The 20,088-nt window shown below is 48.2% G+C and overlaps 1 protein-coding gene across 1 annotated transcript in view; it reads right to left on the reverse strand.

Annotated features, from left to right (window-relative positions):
• The window catches only part of ASXL2 (ASXL transcriptional regulator 2), a gene marked incomplete at both ends in the record, with an annotated part of 82,625 nt that extends 63,370 nt beyond the window's left edge, over positions 1–19,255 (reverse strand). The window contains one exon of the mRNA XM_079532823.1: positions 19,199–19,255. Coding sequence (XP_079388949.1) covers positions 19,199–19,255 — 57 coding nt within the window. The remainder of the gene's footprint in view (positions 1–19,198) is intronic.
• Positions 19,256–20,088: the final 833 nt, after the last annotated feature.

The raw sequence follows: 20,088 nt of genomic DNA on the forward strand, positions 1-20,088 counted from the left end.
CAAATATGCACCAACATGTTTGCTCGTCACTGCCAAGGATTCAGTACTCTGAGTGTATAGTGGCATGAAATGGTACTTTTTCACCATTCACTTAGAAAAATATCTGAAAACTTACTCTGCACGTGCAGAAAGTACATGGAAGACAAAAATAAAAACAGTCAGTCTCGATTTTCACATGCAGTACCAACTTCTTTATGGCAGCAAAATAAAGGAGAAGAAAGCCATGGTACAGCTCTGTTAACAAGGAACTTCAGGGCATTCGCACAGACAAGAACACAACATGTTTGCAAGCCCCAGTTAACTGTTAAGACTATGAAATGCCCATCTCAGTATACCCAGGATCAAACAAGTAGCAAGAAGGCATAGACACGGATAGGACAAGGGAGAATGGTCTTAAAATGAGACAGGGGAGGTTTAGGTTGGATCTTAAGAGGAAGTTTTTCCCCCAGAGAGTGGTGAGGCACTGGAACAAGTTGCCCAAGGAGGCTGTGGATGCCCCATCCCTGCAGGCATTCAAGGCCAGGCTGGATGTGGCTCTGGGCAGCCTGGTCTGCTGGTTGGTGACCTGCACACAGCAGGGGGTTGGAACTGGATGAGCATTGTGGGCCTTTGCAACCCAGGCCATTCTATGACTCTATGATATGATGAAGGCTGTTTGTCTGCTGGTAGGAAGGAGAGTTTACAATATTGAGACCATCTGCTGACTCCTGACAAGGGATGCTCAAGAGAAGGATGGCAACCTTTACTGGGTTTCTCTCCCCTCCCCACATACACCAATGAAGATATTAACCTGCATGAAATTCAAGCTGCCAGCAAGGTGGCTGGAGTACTGCTACAGAAAACAGAACCAAGTCTTCAGAGACGTGGTTGTTTGATAGCACTCAGCTCTAAGGAGGAAAAAGGAACACTAGGAGAGGAGGAGACAACAAATCAAGTTGTAATGGTGCTGTGGCAGCACAGCAGGACATGGATGGAGAACAGAGAATGAATCTGTAGGACCACAGTGGTCTGTGTAAGCTAAGTGACACAGCAAGATGGGAAGAGATCAGGTCTCAGATTTTCACTTAAAATGAACAGATACACAAGGAGGATGGAGAGAAGGATGCAGAAGCATGCAGAAATGGAGAAAGATCTTTGCATTCTCAAGTTGCCTCTGTCATCACAACATACTGGAAAAACTACCACATCAAGCTGCAAGACTAACAGAACAAAGAAAGTTATAATAGGGAAGTGAAGGACAAACCAGAAATGTTAGGATTTTAGGCTCACATGACAGGTAAAGCACAACCCAAGAGAACTCTCCTCAATCATTATGTCTGTGCCATAAATTCAGCACTGAAATCCGTTTCATGAACTGCAAGTTCAAGAAGACATCTACCAAGGGAAACAAAACACTGCCTTATTGCAAAAAGGCATGAACAGGAATGAAGGCCATTGTAAAAAGGCTTTCGGATGACTGAAAATGCTTTATCCCATGAGTACTATGAGGTATGGTTAAAAGAAAACAAAAAAACTAACAAGAAGGGTTGAAGATTCAGGAAACATGCCCAATTACTTAAGCTCGGTCTAGACAAGCTCATCTGGAAAAACAACTCTGCTGGCTGAGCAGCCACAGCTCCTCAGAGCAGCAGAAAGTTCACACGAAAATTCAGGGGCTTGTTGACAGCGGTCAGATGCATCCCAGAAGCCTCCAAGCACATCTCGTGCACGGCCAGATCCAAGGACAAGCCAACAAGGAAGAGTTCAAGCAACCCATGCTGAAAGTGGACACCAACCCAGTGCAGTCTTTCATAGAATCATTCAGGTTGGAAAAGATCATCACGATCCCAAACCCCAACTCACCCCAACACGCAAACGTCCCTCAGTGCCTACATCTCCACGTTCCTTGAACACCTCCAGCTTTGTTGACCCCATCACCCCCTGGGCAGCTGTGCCACTGCAGCACTGCTCTTCTGGAGAACGTTTCCTCACATCCAGCCTGAATCTCCCCTGGCACAACTTGAGGCCATTAAGTCTTACCCCAAGGGCAGGCAGCATGCCAAATTGCAAGCATTCCCAGTCTCAGCCTACTTAGATAAACAGTGCAGTCTGCATCTTGATATACATAACAACTACATGCCACTTTACAAGCTGATCAAGAAGAACCAGGTACAAGGGGATGGAAGAGACTTTAGGAGACAGATGTACCTCAAGTAGCTTCTCTCCTTTGCCCTTTCAATGCTATACTGGATTAAGGACTTTCTGATCACTGTGTAAATAAATGAAAAGGTACCCACTGCCATCTGCCTCAGATGCATTTTGAAATGAAGAGTCGGGATCCAGCCAGGCTGGATGTGGCTCTGGGCAGCCTGGGCTGCTGGCTGGCGACCCTGCACATAGCAGGGGGTTGAAACTAGATCATCGTTGTGGTCCTTTTCAACCCAGGCCATCCTAAGATTCATGAACTGCCTTCCTACTGTACTTGGCACCATCTAAAGAACAAGCCAACAAATGCCAACAATTAGTTATTAAAAAGCTGCCTCATTACTAGAGCCTAGCTATAAATGCTTGAAAGTGACAACATTCCACATAGGTGAAGCTGTATACTTAAGATAATGTCACCCATGCTCAGATTACGTTGCCTTGGGTGTTGAAACAGAGTAATTGGCTCATCGTTAACAAAAACACTTGAGTTCTTTTTTGCAGTGTCTGCTGCTTTGACCCCTAAAGCTGTTCTGCTTTCTGCAAAGAAAATAGGATCATGGAAAGAAAAGATTTCTTAATTCTGCATCTTGGAAGGAAGGCAACTTTCTAACTCCTACGGCAATAATGCTGTGAAATATTTATTCATAATACCTGAAATTGGACTTAAAGGACAAGATTTGAGAAGCTAAGTATCGATATCAATTAAACCTGGAAAAAGACAGACAATGAAACATCTCCACATCTCCATCCTACCACACAAAGTGCAACAAAATAAACAAGGCTTTGCTCCTCCTTTTTTCTCAATTTGCTCTTCCTTTTTTCAGGTTTCCCAGATTTACGAGCACCAGAAAGAAGACAACAGCATCAGATCTGTGGAGGTGGAACACCAGGACTGGGAGATGTGACACTGAGGGATGTGGTCAGTGGGCATGGTGGAGGTGGGCTGAGGTCAGACTTAGTGATCCTGGAGGTCTCTTCCAACCTGATTGATTCTAGGGAAGCAGAAGGCCGATTCAGCAGTGGGCTGTGTGATAAGAACAGGAAAGCACCTCACTAGAAGATGTTTCAAGATGTTTTAAGAGATACTATAGAAGAAAACCTGATGATGGAAATTACTTCAAGACTTCTCTCTTATCACAGTTTCGCTGAACTCAGGTTCCAAGTCCACATCCTATTGTCAGGTTAAGTTATCACCGCTCAACCCAGAGCGATACATCTGCACCTCTGGGCTGCCCATGGGTGTTGCCAGCTGAGACAAGCTGTAAAACCCTGAAGCATGCCTACAGTAAGTTCTATTTCCAGCATCAACCTGCAGAAGGGCTTACGCATAAGCAATGATCTTCTTAAGTATTTCAGACACCACAGGGTTGACCAATGGCAACTTCATCAGAGGAAGAGCAGGAAGGATGGGGCAATGGACACCATCAGGTCTGGGGCCCCCAGTACAAGAAAGTACAAGAAAGACAGAGAGCTGTTGGAGAGGGTCCAGAGGAGAGCCACAAAGATGATCAGGGGACTGGAGCACCTCCCCTCCAAAGACAGGCTGAGGGAGCTGGGCTTGTTCAGCCTGGAGAAAAGAAGGCTGCAGGGTGACCTCAGTGCAGCCTGGCAGTACCTAAAGGGAGCCTACAAACAGGAGGGGAATCAACTCTTTGAAAGGGCAGATAACAGCAGGACAAGGGGAAATGGTTTGAAGTTGAGGGAGGGGAGATTTAGGTTGGATGTCAGGGGGAAGTTCTTTACCCAGAGAGTGGTGAGGTGCTGAACAGCTGCCCAGAGAGGCTGTGGATGCCCCGTCCATCCCTGGAGGTGTTCAAGGCCAGGTTGGATGGGGCCCTGGGCAGCCTGGGCTGCTATGAAATGGGGAGGTTGGTGGCCCTGCATGTGGCAGGGGGTTGGAGCTTCATGATCCTTGAGGTCCCTTCCAACCCTGGCCATTCTATGATTCTGTGATTCATCACAACCACAAAACTTATGCGGCAAGAGCTTACAAGAAGCACTGTGTTGAAGCATCGTGTTGAAGCATGAACACTGAGTGCAAGCAGGAGGGATTTAAAAGTTGAAAAGCAAACAGGCACAACCCTAAATGTGGTCATTCAGGGTTTGCTGCTTTAGGAGAAGTATGGCATGCATCTGCCAGCGCTGCTAAGCCCACAGCCAACACAAATCTCATCTTTACACAGAATCCTATGATCAGTAAGGATGGGAAAGACCTCTAATATCCTCTAGTCCAATTGCCAACCTGTGCCCACTATGTTTCTCAGTCTCACATCTACCTTTTTCTTGAACACCTTCAGGGACAGTGACCCCACCACCTCCCTGGGCAGCTGTGCCAATACATCCCCACTCTTTTGGAGAAGAAATTTCTCCTAATACCCAACCAGAACCCCCTTCCCCCTCCCCCCCCCCCAAAGCTTTCATCTTATTTTCATTTTCAGATGAAATCAATAGACTTCCCATCTCAAACCTAACAATAAAGCACCCTGTTCTTAATGGGAACTCTCAAAAAAAGCTCCAGCCATTCCTCTGTGCTACACTGGACCAGCTATAACACACTTATGAGACCTTTTAATGAGACTGAAGACTGTACACACACAGTGAAGCTCTTCGGTACTGGCCATTGGTACAGTCAAGTTGTTCTGTAGACATTAAACAATTATCTGCATGCCACTGAAGCAAACTGATGAGTGCTACCATTACTATATGAATGCAACAAATTAAATGACATCTGCTGCTGCATCTGTAAGATATGGGACATTTAATTCCTCCATGCTGCCTAAAAGCCTCTAGAGTGCACGGGAATCTTTGGGTAGAGATGAGTTTTGTATCTCATTTTAGATTTTATTGCTTTCCTCAATTCTTTGACAACAGGAGGAGTGAAAAACCACAGGAAAAGCAGAGCCAGAGAAAGCCATTATTATATTGACTGACAATTAATTGCAAATAATAATAATAATAAGGTTAGGAATAAAGCAATGGCAACCTCAACTGCTATACCTTTGTGAGAAGAACAGCAAGAGGAATGGCATTACACTTCAAAATGTTACAGTCAAAGATCCAGTCTTCACTTTGGAAAGATATCTACACATATAAATGTCAACTAGATTCTTTCTAAAAGCTTAGATTTGTTTCCTTAATTTGTTTTCCTCCAGTTTTTTTACTAGGAAAAGTAAAATTACTGCTCCTCCCGAGCTTAGCATTGCAGTGAACCCTGTACATCACAGAACGTGGAGTTAACTGCACATCCCTGTTGCTCCTCTTTGCAGTGCCACCTGGCTGCTCCAGCTCTTCCAGCTCTGGCTGCTCAGCTCTTGGCACAGGTTTCCATCCAGCAAAGTGGAACCATCGGAGCCACAATCTCTGCTCCTGACGTTTCAGCATGCTGCCTAGCAGTCCAAATAGCGAGCAGTGGGAATCAGGGACCTCCTTCCAGCAAGATAATGGAATTCAGCACTTAACCATACATCCCCGAGCATCAACTGTTAGTGGATGCTTCTCAAACCAAGCTCTGGTACCAAGTGCCCATCCACTCTTCTTCAAAGCCACCAGACTGCAAATGACACTGGAAAAATAGCTCCCTCCTGTTAGATCTGACTCCAGGGCTTCAGGAAACCCTGAATGTCCACCAAACCCAATGTTTACTGCTGACTGCTGAGCAGCTGAAGAGCACGACAGGGAAGCTCCTCCACTCACCGCAGGAAGCAAATCTGCACACACATTTACAGGTGCCAAAGTTCAAGGCTGGGTAAAAGCTCCATGCACTAAATTAGCATTCACCTCACTAAAGTGCATTACACCACAAGCAGGCAGAGTCCTTAAAAGGCTGCAATGAATCATTCATGAATGAGAGAGCTAAAACCCTCCTCGAGGGAATTAAGAATAGGCCTCCCCTCCCCCAGGAGCCCAGCACAAGCCGCTCACTGGACCAAACCATTAAGTTCTCTTCTATAGTTTATTCTTCGCCAGAAGACTCAGCTATATCTCTGAATTTAAGCAGGCTCTAAATGATTAGAGGAAGCTCTCCCCAAATAACTACGACAGCATGCCCTGCCAGCATTGAAAGGTAAGGTAAAAGCTTTGTGGCAACTTGTCCAGCAATGGCTTGGCTTCCCCCCCCCTTCAGCAGTGAACTATCCATCCTTCTTCAAGACCAGATAAGAACGAACACCTTAATCCATTCATATTTCCAGCAACTTCTCATTAAAATGCACTTTTGAGTTTTGTTATTGATGATCTCCTATCTAAAAGAGCTAGAATTGCCCAACCTAATGCCACAAAGGTAACTATCGTTTGGAACTGCAGAATATCCAGACCTGAAAGGGACAACCAAGGATCGTAGAATATCCCAAGCTGGAAGGGACACACAATGGTCAGAGAGAAGCCCTGGCTCCACACAGCACCACCCCTAACCCAAACCCAATGGCTGAGAGTGGTACCCAACACCCCCTGAGCTCCAGCACTGGGGCTGTGCCCACTGCCCTCTGGGGCAGAACCTTTTCCTCACGTCTTGCCCTTCAGACCTCTCCCCATCTTTGTAGCCCTACAACGAGCAAAACGTGGCTTGAGGAATCTGCTGGGATTTAGATGCCTGCTAAATATTGAGAACAACACACAGCTGTTTGTGGGGGAACTGACTCTGCCCCACCAGCTCCAGCCACCCGTGGATCAGGCCCTCCTCAACCCAGGAGCTGGTGCCTCCATGAAAGCTTCTGGTGGCTTCTCCTGTGAATCTGCCCAGCCACTTTCTGAACTCAAGCTTTTAGCCTTGATAAAGAGTTTCCCAACTCAACTGTGGACTGAAGAAATCAGCGTCTCCCTTGGTTTGTTCTGGCTCCATCTTCCAGCTTAATCTTATGCTCCTCAACACACTCTACTGCAAATAACACACAGACCAAAAGATGAGCTTCTTCCTGGTGCTTCCAGAAAGAGAGTTTTAGAAATGTCGAAGGCTTAGAGCTAGTTCTTAGGTTAGAACCCAAATTCACCTCTAACCAGCAGCCCTCACCTCCCTTCCTACAAGGACTCCAGGCACAGAAGCAACAGTGGCAATGTCCTTTTACACTCCTGCAGTGGGAAAACATTGCTAAGCAAGGCAAACTTCACAGCTCAGTGGGCACACGGACCCTTCCCAGGTGGTCAGGGGCAGAGGTAGCATGCAGAGACAGAGGGATTTGACCTACATTTGCAGTCTCTCTCCTGCTCATCCAATTAGTCAAATGCTATTCATGGCTTGAACCAGAAACAAGGCCAAGAAGGTATGGGCAATTCTATGCCATTAGAAACCAAGTGCCATTAAATACACCAGCACATGTGGCCATTTCCTACAGCATCTAAGCCTGCAGCATAGCAGAACTGTATTTGGGGATGTTTCATTTTAAGGATACCACACAGTAAAAACCGAAGCACTGCTCCTAATAAACCATTTCTGGATCTGTGACCAACTTTTCCATCAGCAAGACAGCTGCACTTCTCTTCAGTGCCCACGCTGCAGGCTGCCAGAGCTCCCACCTGGATGCAGCTCCAAGAGAGGAACCAGCACTGGCAGCCTTACATCAGCCTCAAACACTGAGAGAAGCCCAAGTCTGGGACAGATTCTTGTGGGCAAAGCCAAAAGCAATCACCTCTATAAAAAAAAGCCTAGAACTTTCAGACCTAGTGCATACATGCCTTAATTTAGAAAGCAGCAAACAAACATGGGTCAGAGGGCAGAGAAGATGCAGAAAGAGCAACGCTTTCAAAAAAATCCACTGCATGGTATCTCAAGTCTTGAGAAGGCTGAAGAGTTGCACAGCAGCCATGTGGCAGTGAGAAAAGGTCACATTATTAGCAAGAGAATTATTACGCAGGAGACTTGCTGAACTGCACCTGGCTGTGCGTTCTGGCTCCTCCACACAGCACAAAAATTCAGAATTTGGATGAAAAACACTATGAAGTTGTCAACTTTATACATATGTACACTTTGAAATACAACTGATCTCAGGCTCTCAATATATGTGGAATCAAAATATTTAAGCTCAAAGCACGTTGCAAAAGGAGGACCCTGAGCAGGCAGTGAGGCTCTCTCAGTATGGATCGATGGTGCCCAATATAACCCAAATCATAAAGCAAACAGCAGACAGGGCAGAAGGCCAGGAACTGCATGCAGCAGCCATGGAAGGAAGCCTCAAACCAAACAGACTTCAGAAATCTGTGCTGCCCGGAGCAAAGAGCTGAACACAGCTGTGTCCAGTGGCACCACCCAGCCTGCCAGGGGGGCCCTCAGCACTGGTGTGAGAGCGTGGACATGTTGACCAACATGACCAGCTACCAAACTTAGACAAGTTATTTCGCTTTGCTTACTGCCAAGAAACTGTGTCTCAAGTGACCGAATGTGCTATTAACACACGGAGCTGCTGAGCTGCTGCTCACCCACTGTCCTGCAGCTCCCCTCCTTCTGCCAGCGTGTGGGTTCACGCAGGCTAAGTGGTAAACAAGATTGGGGACCTAATCCAAGCTAAAAATACCTTTTTAAAGACCAAATCAGTTTTATCATTCCGTTTGCCAAGCGGCTTCAAATCAAGGGGCTCCATGGAAAAAGAGGAGGCAGTGCAAAGGGACGGAGTGCCCCACAGCAGAGCAGCTCAAGCTGTTGGTGAAGACGCATCTGCAGAACGCCCAGCAAACGTCACAAGAGCCACAGGAAGCAGGGTCCTTCTCTGACCATAGGGCACAGGAGAAAAGGGAAGCATTCACAGCAACACGTTACAGCCAGAATGCAATCAAGTTGCATAGTGCAGTGTCACAGATTTGTCAGCCATGATCTGCAATACCATCCTTCTCTTAAGGCTTGCTGTGGGATACAGAACCTCAACACACGCTCTCATGCAGAGCACCCTCCCAGCCACAGCAGCTCTTCTCACCCTGCTGTTAGGTCCTGATGCTCGTGCTGAGCCAACAGCCCAGAACTGTCCGAGATGGAAGGGACCATTAAAGGCCATCTGGTTCCACTCCCCTGAAATAAGCAGGGACACTCACAACTCCATCAGGTGCTCAGAGCCCCCCCCTCCCAGCCTAGCTTGGAACATCTCCAGTAAAACAGTTATCATCCTTATGCTCTTTTATATGGGTTCTGGTCCCTATTTTAGCTTTCACACCAGGTAGAAAGCCGAAGCAGAGGTACCTCAGGAAACCCATTGCCACTGACCTGAAGTGAGAACTAACACCAAGAGCTTTCCCTTGAGTTTGAAGAGCTGCTGATGAGACTGTAACGAACAGAATATCTGAGAACAAACTCCTACAGCTCCTCAGTCTCACTCGAATGCAGCTGAGCAGACCCTGAAACACAAGAATCTCGTTACCATAAGAGAGTAGCTGGGTGTTGGCAAGAGGCTCACTCCGCCTGCCAGAAAACCTCAATAGCTGTTCCGAAGTCGCTGCTCAGGCATGCCTGTCTTACCCAAACCACTGCATGCCTTCCATCTGGCTGGGACAACCAGCAGTGAGAGCAGGAAGGTTGCTGGGCTCTGCTGGTTTAAGTGGTTCTGCTTGGTTTTAAAGACTGAAAGCGAGGCTTTACATCTCACCCTATCCATACTGTCTCTAGCAGAGAGAGCAGCAACAGTTTTCATCAAATCCCGCACACTGAAGTAGGCGAGCACACTTTGGAACAGGACACAGGTTTGATGACAGCCAAAAAGACAGCTGGAAAAAAGTGACAGAACTGCAGAGAAAGCAAATTCAAGATGACACCAACATCTTGAGATTCCTCTGTAAAATTAGAGAAACCCCTAAAGGGGACAGAAAGCAGAAGGTGAGTTCACTCCTGTGCAGACTCAGCAGGAGACAGCAAAGCTTCTGCAGCTTTTGAGATATCTACAGGATAAAGATACAGCCCTGACAGTCAGTGCTGGAGCGCGTGGATTCCACATCCAAACAGCCACGGAATATGCAGGTAAGTAACTTGAAGCAGGGAACTTCTCTTGCAGGATATTATTTTTCCACATTCCTTCCCCTGCAGCAAAGAGGAAACCTTAACACTCATTCTTTCCTTTCAGGACTGGCAAACACTTAGCAGCACACAGCTCTAGAGCAGACATTAGGTCGAAGAGGCAGGAAGCCCCAGCAGCCTGAAACATCAAAATAGAGGCGTCTGAGGTACGTTCACTGCTTGCTTAAGGGAAGCGCGATATTTGCAGGGAGCTCGGTAAATAAAGATCGTTTACTTTTATTAACAGTTTGGAGCTCAACTTCAACTCCAAACCTTTGTCAGAAGAATAGCAGTTGGCTGCAGAATCCCCATTCCCCCAGCATAGAGCTGAAAGCCTCCCACAGAAGCAAGGCTCTGCTAACACGCTCAGCGGAGGACAAGCGTGGAAGAGGTTTTATAAACAAGTGGTACTCAAGGATTTAAGAGATGGGTGAGCTGGGGTTGCATGCGTGCCTTGCTTTATGGTTTTCAGGTTGTGAAGTACCTGCTTGAAGTAAGCAAGAAGGTCGAAATGCAAAGATGTGGGTGTTAAATTCATATGGTTTTCAGAAGCACATTTGTTTATTTAGGGAACAAGAACCTATCCAAGCTCAGGCATCAGCAAAGCCTTCCTGATTAAGGATAAACTCATTATTGCCATTCCAGCGACACCTCTGAAATGTGACAGTTTTATTAACCTGTCTGGCATTCAGCGTTCAAGTACTGGGATTTGCAGGTTAGCTGGAAACAAGAGAGGCAAGCAGGGCATTTAGGGGTCCCTTCAAACCCAAATCATTCACACAATCCTCTAGAACCTGTATGGAAGAAGTAAAGCAGATCTGAAAGGATGGTTCTCACAAACTCTTCAAAACAGATACTCAAACTCAGCGAGACTTGAATCTCAGCCAAAACCTATAAACTATGCTATTCCAATGAGCAAACAACCTGCACCAAGTTCCATGCTTTCCTGCACACCAACTATGGAAAGATGGCTGAAGTGGGGTTATGACCGTACCAGGAAACAAACAGGACTTCGTGACAACAAGAATGGGATTTATGCCTCAGTGGAGGATTTGAGAGAGCTCAACTAATCCTGGCTGATACAGTGGAGGACGTGCTTGGGAGAGGGCAAAGATTGCCACAGGAATAAAATGGCACAAACCACAAGAGAAGGCGTTGCTGACCTTCCTTCACCAGAAGCAGCGATGTCCACATCGTAACGACAGGCTGAACTTCACTTTCAGCATTTCCAAAGCTCCGCTGCTATTTCATAAGACAGCATGTAGAGAAAGCAGAACTCACCACCCAACTTGAAGCCTTTTTACGCTGCAGAAGTCACAGATGCCAGGAACACAAGCCTACTGCTTTCAAATCCCTTGAAACGCTTGGTTTGTGCATCGCATGCCAAAAAGCGCAGGGGAAAAAAGGAGTGAGAAGGCTTTGTGGATCTCAGGTGCATGACATACTGGGACAGAGTCGAAAGGGAGCTCAAAAAGAGCTTCTGAACAGCAAAACTGTGAGCTGTAAGAGTGAACGTTTATTGCTGTGGCTTGTACGAGGTTTGTGAGCTAGCTCAAGTTTCCCCACATGGAAAAGGGAGAGAAGAGAGAATTTGTCCTACCAGCATTTGGGTTGCATAACTTGTCAGAAAAAGAACAGGGAAATTTTTTTAAGGAGTGATCTTATCAAATCAGTTTCTATTCAGAAGCAAGCAAAACATGAGTAAGCACACTCAGACTCCAGTACAGTTATTGAAGACAGTGTTTAGTGTGCATAAACCCACTGCAAGGAGTTGGAGGAGGACACACGGCTACCAACGGTGGCACTGAATTATTTTGTGCTCTTGAAAATGAAGTTTTCATCTGGAAGTTCAGTCCTACCCCACAGGAGACGCATCAAAGTACGTCTGTAGGACCTCTTGGCTGGAAGTTAGTTGTTCTCACAGCAGTTTCACTATTAACAAAAACTGAAATCCTTGGGTTTTGAACACCACAAGAACCAGGGAAGCATGTATTCTAGCTGGCTCAATAACTGCACACACATCTTCTGATGCTGCAGCGTCTATAGGTACATACCTGGTTTTAATCAGGCAAATAAGAACTTCACACTGCTTTGAGGAGGAGCAGGAACTCTATTCACAGGCCCATCGTGTACTTCTTCAGAAGAGCCAAACATCCCATTTCAGAATCAATAAAATACCCCGCTCCTGAACAACTGACTTGAGGGCTGCCATCATATAAAGCCATCTAAACATTTGACACACTACATTATGTCTTCCACAGGCAACACCAACACAACCACAGAATCATTCAGCTTAGAAAAGACCTCTGAGATCACCAGGGCCAACTGCTGACCCACCCCACCGTGCCCACTGACCATTTCCTTCAGTGCCACAACCCCACAGTTCTCGAACACCTCCAGGGATGGTGATCCCACCACCTCCATGGGCAGCCTGTGCCAATTCTTGACCACTCTTTTGGCTCACCCAATTCCTACTGCCGCAGCTACCAAGTGATAAACCTACGTGGTTGCCCCCTGAACTTTCTTCTCTACTCAGCTCCACCTACCCCAGTCATACTTCACTGCTTCTGCCCACAGCACTTCATGCTATCAGCAGACCACAAGCAACGGGTGTAATTCATTATCTACTTTCTCACGTTTTATTTGAAAGGCTATCAGAAACAACAAGGAGGACATTTCCAGTGCTTCTCATGAAGTTGCCTCATTCAGGGGCTGAATTTGGACCTGACCTTTGAGAAGATCCCACAGCAGGGATATTACAGAAACAGGAAAATTAGACCAAGGGCTCTGTTGTCTTTATTCCTCCCAACATACCAAAATAACCACATGTGCAGAGAACCCAACAGTCACACAACAAAACACATCAAGCATCCGCTTCTTTTTATGCAACTGCTATGTTTTAATATGAGTTGCAGGCAATCAATGCACAACCAGATCCCCTGTGGAGGAAACCAGAGGAGCCTATCATTGCAGCAAGTCTGGTGCACAGCTCTGCAGGGTACATGAAGTATGCTGAAGTTAAATGAAAGAGACCAAGTAAACATATCTGAGCTCCTCTTTAAAAGTAGTATCTTGCCTGCATCTACTGCTTTAAATAAGAACAGAACCTTGTCAGTTTTCCTCTGGTCCAGCTTTGTGCTGTTTTTATAGCTTTACCCCAGTTCGATTCTGTACAGCAGTGCTGAGGGTTTGTGCTAGCTGCCAGCAGAGGGTGCCAGGGGCACAAGGGCACGCAGCTTCAGTAGGGGATTCCCCACAGCACAGGTGCAGCTTCCTCTGCCTGAGTTTCCAGCAACATGCTTTGGGACAGACAGACACACCAACCTCAAGGCCAGGGCCAGCTGCACTGCTGACATCAAACTAACCACATCCCAGCACCGCGCCGTCATCTCCATCCACTGGCTGCAAAGCCAAACGCACCGAGGTCACTTCTGAAGCAGCAGCAGGCAGGGCCCTGTGCTCAGGGGTCTGAAGCACGCCTGGGTTGACATCTCCAGCTGGATCACACTTCTACAGCTTGGGAATTAGTTTGGAGAAAGGCAGGCAAGTAACTGGATGGCTGAATGGGAGAAGGCCACGTTCTGTAACCTGCTTGCTTTCTAGAGGAATAAAGGGTTTCTCTTCCACCTCATCTCCTCCCAGCTCTACTGCCATATCAGCACCAACTTGAAGCCTCCACATTGGAAAAGCTGTCTCTCTTGAGGATTCTCAAGAAAAGCTAAAAGTACCTCCAGCTGAGGCATCCAACAGAGCACAGCCTACACTGGGTTACAACACTTTGTATCTGCAGAGCAGCGGCTGACTTTACAGGAAGTGCCTTTAAAAAAACTGCCAAAACAGGAGGAAAATACATCTAAGTGCTATGGTCAACAAAAGATGCAAAGAAAGCTGCAGTGCTGCACTAACACCTGATCAAGCTGGCACGTTTCAGCTCAGTCTCGTGCAGCTACACAAGTTTTGCAGCCCTGCAGTTCAACGGGAAGGGCTGCTGTGCTCCACACCCTCCTCGTTTTTCCCCTGATTGATTTCTGCACTTCACCAGAGAACCCATCACTCAACCTCAGGCATCGTGTGCATCTTGGACCTAAGTACTACTTGTCTCTGAAAAACAGTCTGAGAACACAATTCAGCTCTGCTGACCTCCAAATGGAAAAGCTGCAGCCGAGCATCTGAAATAAGCAGCAGAAAAAAATAACAGCATCGTCTGCCAGGCTGTCAGTCCTTTCCCCTCAGCCTCAAATTAATGTTTTACAGAATCCTCTGAACTTCTGTATATTTTTGCAGCAGTCTTTGAACCTTTGCAGATTTTCACTTTGTGAATAGGAGCGAACAAATGGACCCAGACACTTGCAGATAGGGGGCAGCCCAGACAGCCAAGATCCATCCCTTCTGAACAGAAAGAGGCAAAGGATGGCATCTAGACTCCACCTTAAGGAGAACTGCACCTTAATGAAGAGGGTAGTCTTAATGAAGTCCACTTGAGAAAGCATGCAATTTGTTTCCCTGTGAATTAAGCTTTCTGACTTGGTCTTTTGAGCAAGAGGTCACTCAAGAGGGTGGTGAGGCATTGGAACAGGTTGCCCAAGGAGGCTGTGGATGCCCCATCCCTGCAGGCATTCAAGGCCAGGCTGGATGTGGCTCTGGGCAGCCTGGGCTGCTGGTTGGCGACCCTGCACACAGCAGGGGGTTGGAACTAGGTGACCATTGTGGTCCTTTTCAATCCAGGCCATTCCATGATTCTATAACATTACTATTATCTCCTCCTGGGAGGGCTGCAGCAGGCTGTGTGCTCCATGCCACCCATCCCTGTGATGGCACGCTGTCTCATTGTGTTCCTCAAGCTGGTATCAGTAATCCAAGCAGACCCTGAAGCAGAAGATGGGTTCCCACGGTAGAGCTGACAGCACTGCACAGAACTCCTACTCTGACGTCTTTGCCTTCAGTGTGGTTCCACTTAGGTGAGGACACTGGATTTCCACCTTCCAAAGCCAACAGGAGTCAGTGTGACTCAATAGGAAAAGCAAGAAAACACAGTTGTAGCAGCTTGAGGTCATGAAATACAGCATTTTGTGCTCATGATGGCCAGGCCAAGGGGCATTTAGGAGAGACAAAGAGACAGCCTGGAGCACCAGCACTCAGCCCCCGTTCACAGCAACCAACCCAAGCGGCAGAAAGCAGTTTTCTCAGGTCACACAAGGGGTGGACTCCCCATCAAAAAACAAACACCAGATTTCTTTGAGCTTGGCACACGTCAGCATACACTTCCCTGCACACAAACAAAGCACTAAGATGACCTGCACGTGGCTCCTGTCCAGCACCAGGATTCCTTGCCTGGATTTCAGCAGGGAATTGCCAGCACACAGCAACTGAGGAGCCGTAGGTGCAGCACAGCAGAAATATACATAGAGTAGGAATCCTGTACAATGCTTGTGGATTTTTGCTGGTTTATAGAGCTGTGTCACAAGAATGGTGCTCAACATAAGCAAGGGGAATAGCAAACTTGCATACACTCAGCACAGTGCAGGACTTCCTTACTGCACAGCCAAAGTCCTGCTGCCTCACATAACATCACACTTGCACTCATGAACATTCTGGTGTGTCTGCAGTGCTGCTGCTTTACCAGAGGGCTGTAGGAGAGTATATCTTCCACTTGGGGTACCATGCAGCACTGGCTGCCTACTTTAACAAAACTGACCTTAATAACAGGGACTTCATATGCTACTGTCCCAAGTTAACAGTCATCTGCAGCTGCAAGGTTACTGAATGAGCCAGGAAATAAGAAAGAGGTTGTTTATCAACAGTGACTTCCTCCCTGAGCACTGCCCTCATGGGGCACCCTTCCCTCCCCTCATACTGTACTGCTGCTCCCATTAATAGCCCAAAACACATAAAAATCAGCACAGTTTAAGTCCCGCTGAATTAAACTCATCTGTACAGCCACTGCCTACACTCTGTCTTCCTAGCAAGCAAAAAAAGCCATGTTTCTGTTGCTTATCACCTTATTTGAAGCAAGCCCTGAAATACTGCAACAGATGCAGTTTGCTCAGCACCCTCCCCACATCCCCAGCCCCTGTCTTGCATGGCAGCCACCTGATCCCAAGCAGCTCGTTAGGAGGACTAAGCTGGCACAGAGCCACATCAGCACCATAAGAACAGCAGCTTCCTGCTGCTTCAGCTCCCTGAACTGCCAGCACCAGTGGTGATGCAAGAGCTGGAGCAAGGAGACAGAGCTGGGACAGATACCACAAACACCAGCATCCGTGACATCATGCTGCCATTAAGACATGCAGCCCTAGGACTCTGCCCCACCAGCTGTGAACATCAGGGCCCTTTCCATCCCATCTGGAGCCAGCTCAGAGAGTTAAACCTGCCAAAAATCCAGCTCTGTGCACAGGCATGGAGAGGCAGAACGCAAAAGAGAAGGTTTCCCAAGTTTTATGATACCTTTCAGGAGCAGAACAGCATATGCAAGAGCTGCAGCATTTCTCAGAGCAGTTGCAGAACATCCCCTACAAGCTTCAGCCACGGGCAGCTCAAAACCCAATGTGACTACACAAGCTAGGACAAGAACCAAAAGGCATTATTTCAAGCTGAAAATGCAGGGGAACTTTTTGAAGACTGGAATTGGAGTTTGACCAGAATATTTTAACATTCCCGCTGAATACACAAATAGAAATATTTGCCAAAAGGGAGGTTTTGGCAAGCACTTGCTCATTTTGGCTCTCTCTGCCATGAGGCTGGATATGTGACCCAGGATAACACGTAACCTTCGGTGCTGAGAGCATATTTTTCTATATGCATGTTCAGCTTTTAAGTGGGTTTTGGAAGAGCTTGCTGGATAGAATATCAACAGCAGTGCACATAGGCTGGAAAAGATCTGCTCACACTTACAGCCTGGACTGGAAATTCTGCCATCCTTATTTGGAAAAACGTTGAAATACACAAATTTGTGTATACACACACACATATATATAATGTGTACATATACACACACAAAAAACATACACAGAGAAACCAACACCTGTGGGACACATCCTGCATTCTTAAAATAGTTATCTGCATCATATCTCCTGACCGAAGAGCAACTATTCCGATGCCTTTCAAACTGTAAATACAAGCTCTAAATAAATTACTATTTATGAAGAGTTTGTGCTTGCAAGTCTCAACCACAAAGGCCTATTTACATTTGCTCTCCAGCCAGACTTCTTAAGTCTTGTTTTAACAGATACCTGTCAGAATGCTTGTGATTTAATCCAACTCCTCACTCTCTCCATTAGATTGAATCTGAGCTGCACACACAGATAGCTCCAAGCGTACACCATGCTGCTACCACACAGCCCTCCAGTCCAGCCCCCACAGATCCCACTTACTCAGTCTACCCTCTGCTCAAGATCCCTTTCTCTGAACCCAACTCAACAGGCTCAGAGAAAAAAACACCAAATCCAGCCCCAAACCAGACTGAAACAAAGAGCATCAGAGCAGGAAATCAGCAGGCAGGAATTCCAGAACTGCAGGGACCTCCGAAGATGCTCCAGTTCCATCCTCTTAAGCAGGTTTCCTACAGCAGGTTGCACAGGAAAGTGCCCTGGTGGGTTTGAATATGTCCAGAGATTCCTTCACATCTCTGGGCAGCCTGTTCAGGGCTGTCACCCTCAAGATCTCCTTCTGAGGTCAGCAACTTGCTTATACAACACAAGACAACCAGCTTGTCCCTTCCACAACTGGGGAAAGGCATCCATACACCATAAACACAGAGAAAAGTCATCACACATTACTTGTTGCCTCTGTGAATAGGAATCATAGAATCATTCAGGTTGGAAAAGACATCTGAGGTCATCAAGTCCAACTGGCAGCCTACTTTCACCATGTCCACGTCCCTCAGTGCCATATCCCCACAGTTCTGGAACACCTCCAGCTTTGTTGACCCCCTCACCTCCCTGGGCAGCTGGGCCACTGCAGCACTGCTCTTTTGGAGAATTTTCTCCTCATATCCAACCTGACTGTTCCCTGGCACAACTTGATGCCATCACCTCTTGTCCTCTTGCTGTTACCCAGGAGCAGAGGCTGAACCTCCACCTTGCTACAACCTCCTTTCAGGAGGTAGACAGTAATAAGATCTCCTCTGAGCCTCCTTTTCTTCATAACAAACAAACCCAGCTCCCTTAAGGCACTCCTCATAAGACATAAGACAGGGCTCCAGACCCTTCACCAGTTTTCTTGTCGTTTTTTTGGACAACTGTAAAATCACTAAGGTTGGAAAAGACCTCTGAGACCTTTAAGTGGAACCACCAAACCCACCACAACCACCTCCTCCATTAAACCATGCTCCTTGAGTGCCACTGGAAGAAGCAAGCTGATGAACCTCCCACCTGGACTTGCAGCACTCAACCACAGCAAGCTGCAATCACCTCCTGTCCACCCCAAGTGACTCCAACACAGGCTGCAAAAGCTCAGCTGAACAAAGGACAAGCAGTAATAGCATTAGCATCAGGGGAGGTTCAAGTTGGATATCAGGAACAATTTCTGTTCTGAAAGAGTAGCAATGCAGCCGCCCAGGGAGGTGGTGGGGTCACCGTGCCTGGAGGTGTTCCAGAACTGTGAGGATGTGGCACTGAGAGGCACAGTGGGCAGCAGGCATGGTGGGGTGGGTTGGTGATCTGAGGGATCTTTTGCAACCTCAGTGACACTATGACTCTAAAAAGACTGACAAAATACTAGCCTTCATAGGAATAAAAGTAAACATCTAACGCACAGAAACGCACACGCACACAAAGTTCCCAGCCACACGTGCAGCTGCTTCCACCGAGCGCAGCCCCATTTCCAGCAGCGCTCCATCCAACGACAGCAACAAACGCGACGCTCCCCTCTCGGCCACACGCCTATCCACCCCTCCGAGCCTCTCACACTTCGTTACAGCGCAGCAGCGGCCCCAGCACCCAGACGGACGCAGGACACACGGACACACCGCCGGCCGCTTCCCGCCTCAGCCCCCCCCCCCCCGCCCCTCCCGGCCGGGCCGCCGCCCTCCAGCCGCAAGGCCCCGCGTACCGTCCGGGCGGCCTCGGCCCAGGTCCTGCCCTTCTTCCGGCGTCCTTTTTCCCTCATGTCGTTGGCTGCGGTGTTGGGAAGCTGCGACTCTTTCGCTTTTTCTTTCCTTCCACCCGCCCGGCAACGAGCGGCGGCGGCCTCAAGGGAGAGCGTTCCCAACCCCGGCAGCCCCCGCGCCCGCCGCCGCTGCCATATTGGGACCCGACTGTACAGCGCCGCGGTCATGTGACCCCGCCGCGTGACCCCTCCTACTGTACGGGTGGGCGGGGCTCGGCGAAGGGAAGCCACGCCCCTCCGCGCTGCGCGTGCGCGCCGCCCCGCCCCTCCGTGCCGCCAGCCGCCCGCGGCTCCCCTCCCCCCGCCGTCACTCAGTGCCGCGGAAGGTCCTTGTCCCTCCCCCGGCTTCCCTCCCCCACAGACGTCGACGGCTTCCGGCTCCCGGCCGCCCCTACCGCTTGCGATTGCTGTCGCCTCGCCGCTGCTGCCATCGGTCACAGCTGCCCCGCTTGGCCACCAGCCTTTCATCACGGTGGTCACCACCACCCCACCCGGTCACCAATGGAGGGCCACCACGTTCCCTTTCTTGTTGCCGCCGCCGTCCCCCAAGGCCTCCTGCTGCTGACCAACACCCTCCGTTCTCCAGTGGCTGCCATAGCCACCTTCTTCCCACGACCAAGCCATGCAATACAGTCAACAAAATCAGGGAGTCATTAAGGTTGGCAAAGACCTCTAGGGTTATCAAGTCCACCCATCACAACAACTAAAACATCAGAGAATCACAGAATGGCCGGGGTTGGAAGGGACCTCAAGGATCATGAAGCTGCAACCCCCTGCCACAGGCAGGGCCAACAACCTCCATGTTTAATACCAGCCCAGGCTGCCCAGGGCCC

Source organism: Tetrao urogallus (genome assembly GCF_951394365.1).
Source record: "Tetrao urogallus genome assembly, chromosome: 2".
NCBI classification, from domain to species: domain Eukaryota; kingdom Metazoa; phylum Chordata; class Aves; order Galliformes; family Phasianidae; genus Tetrao; species Tetrao urogallus.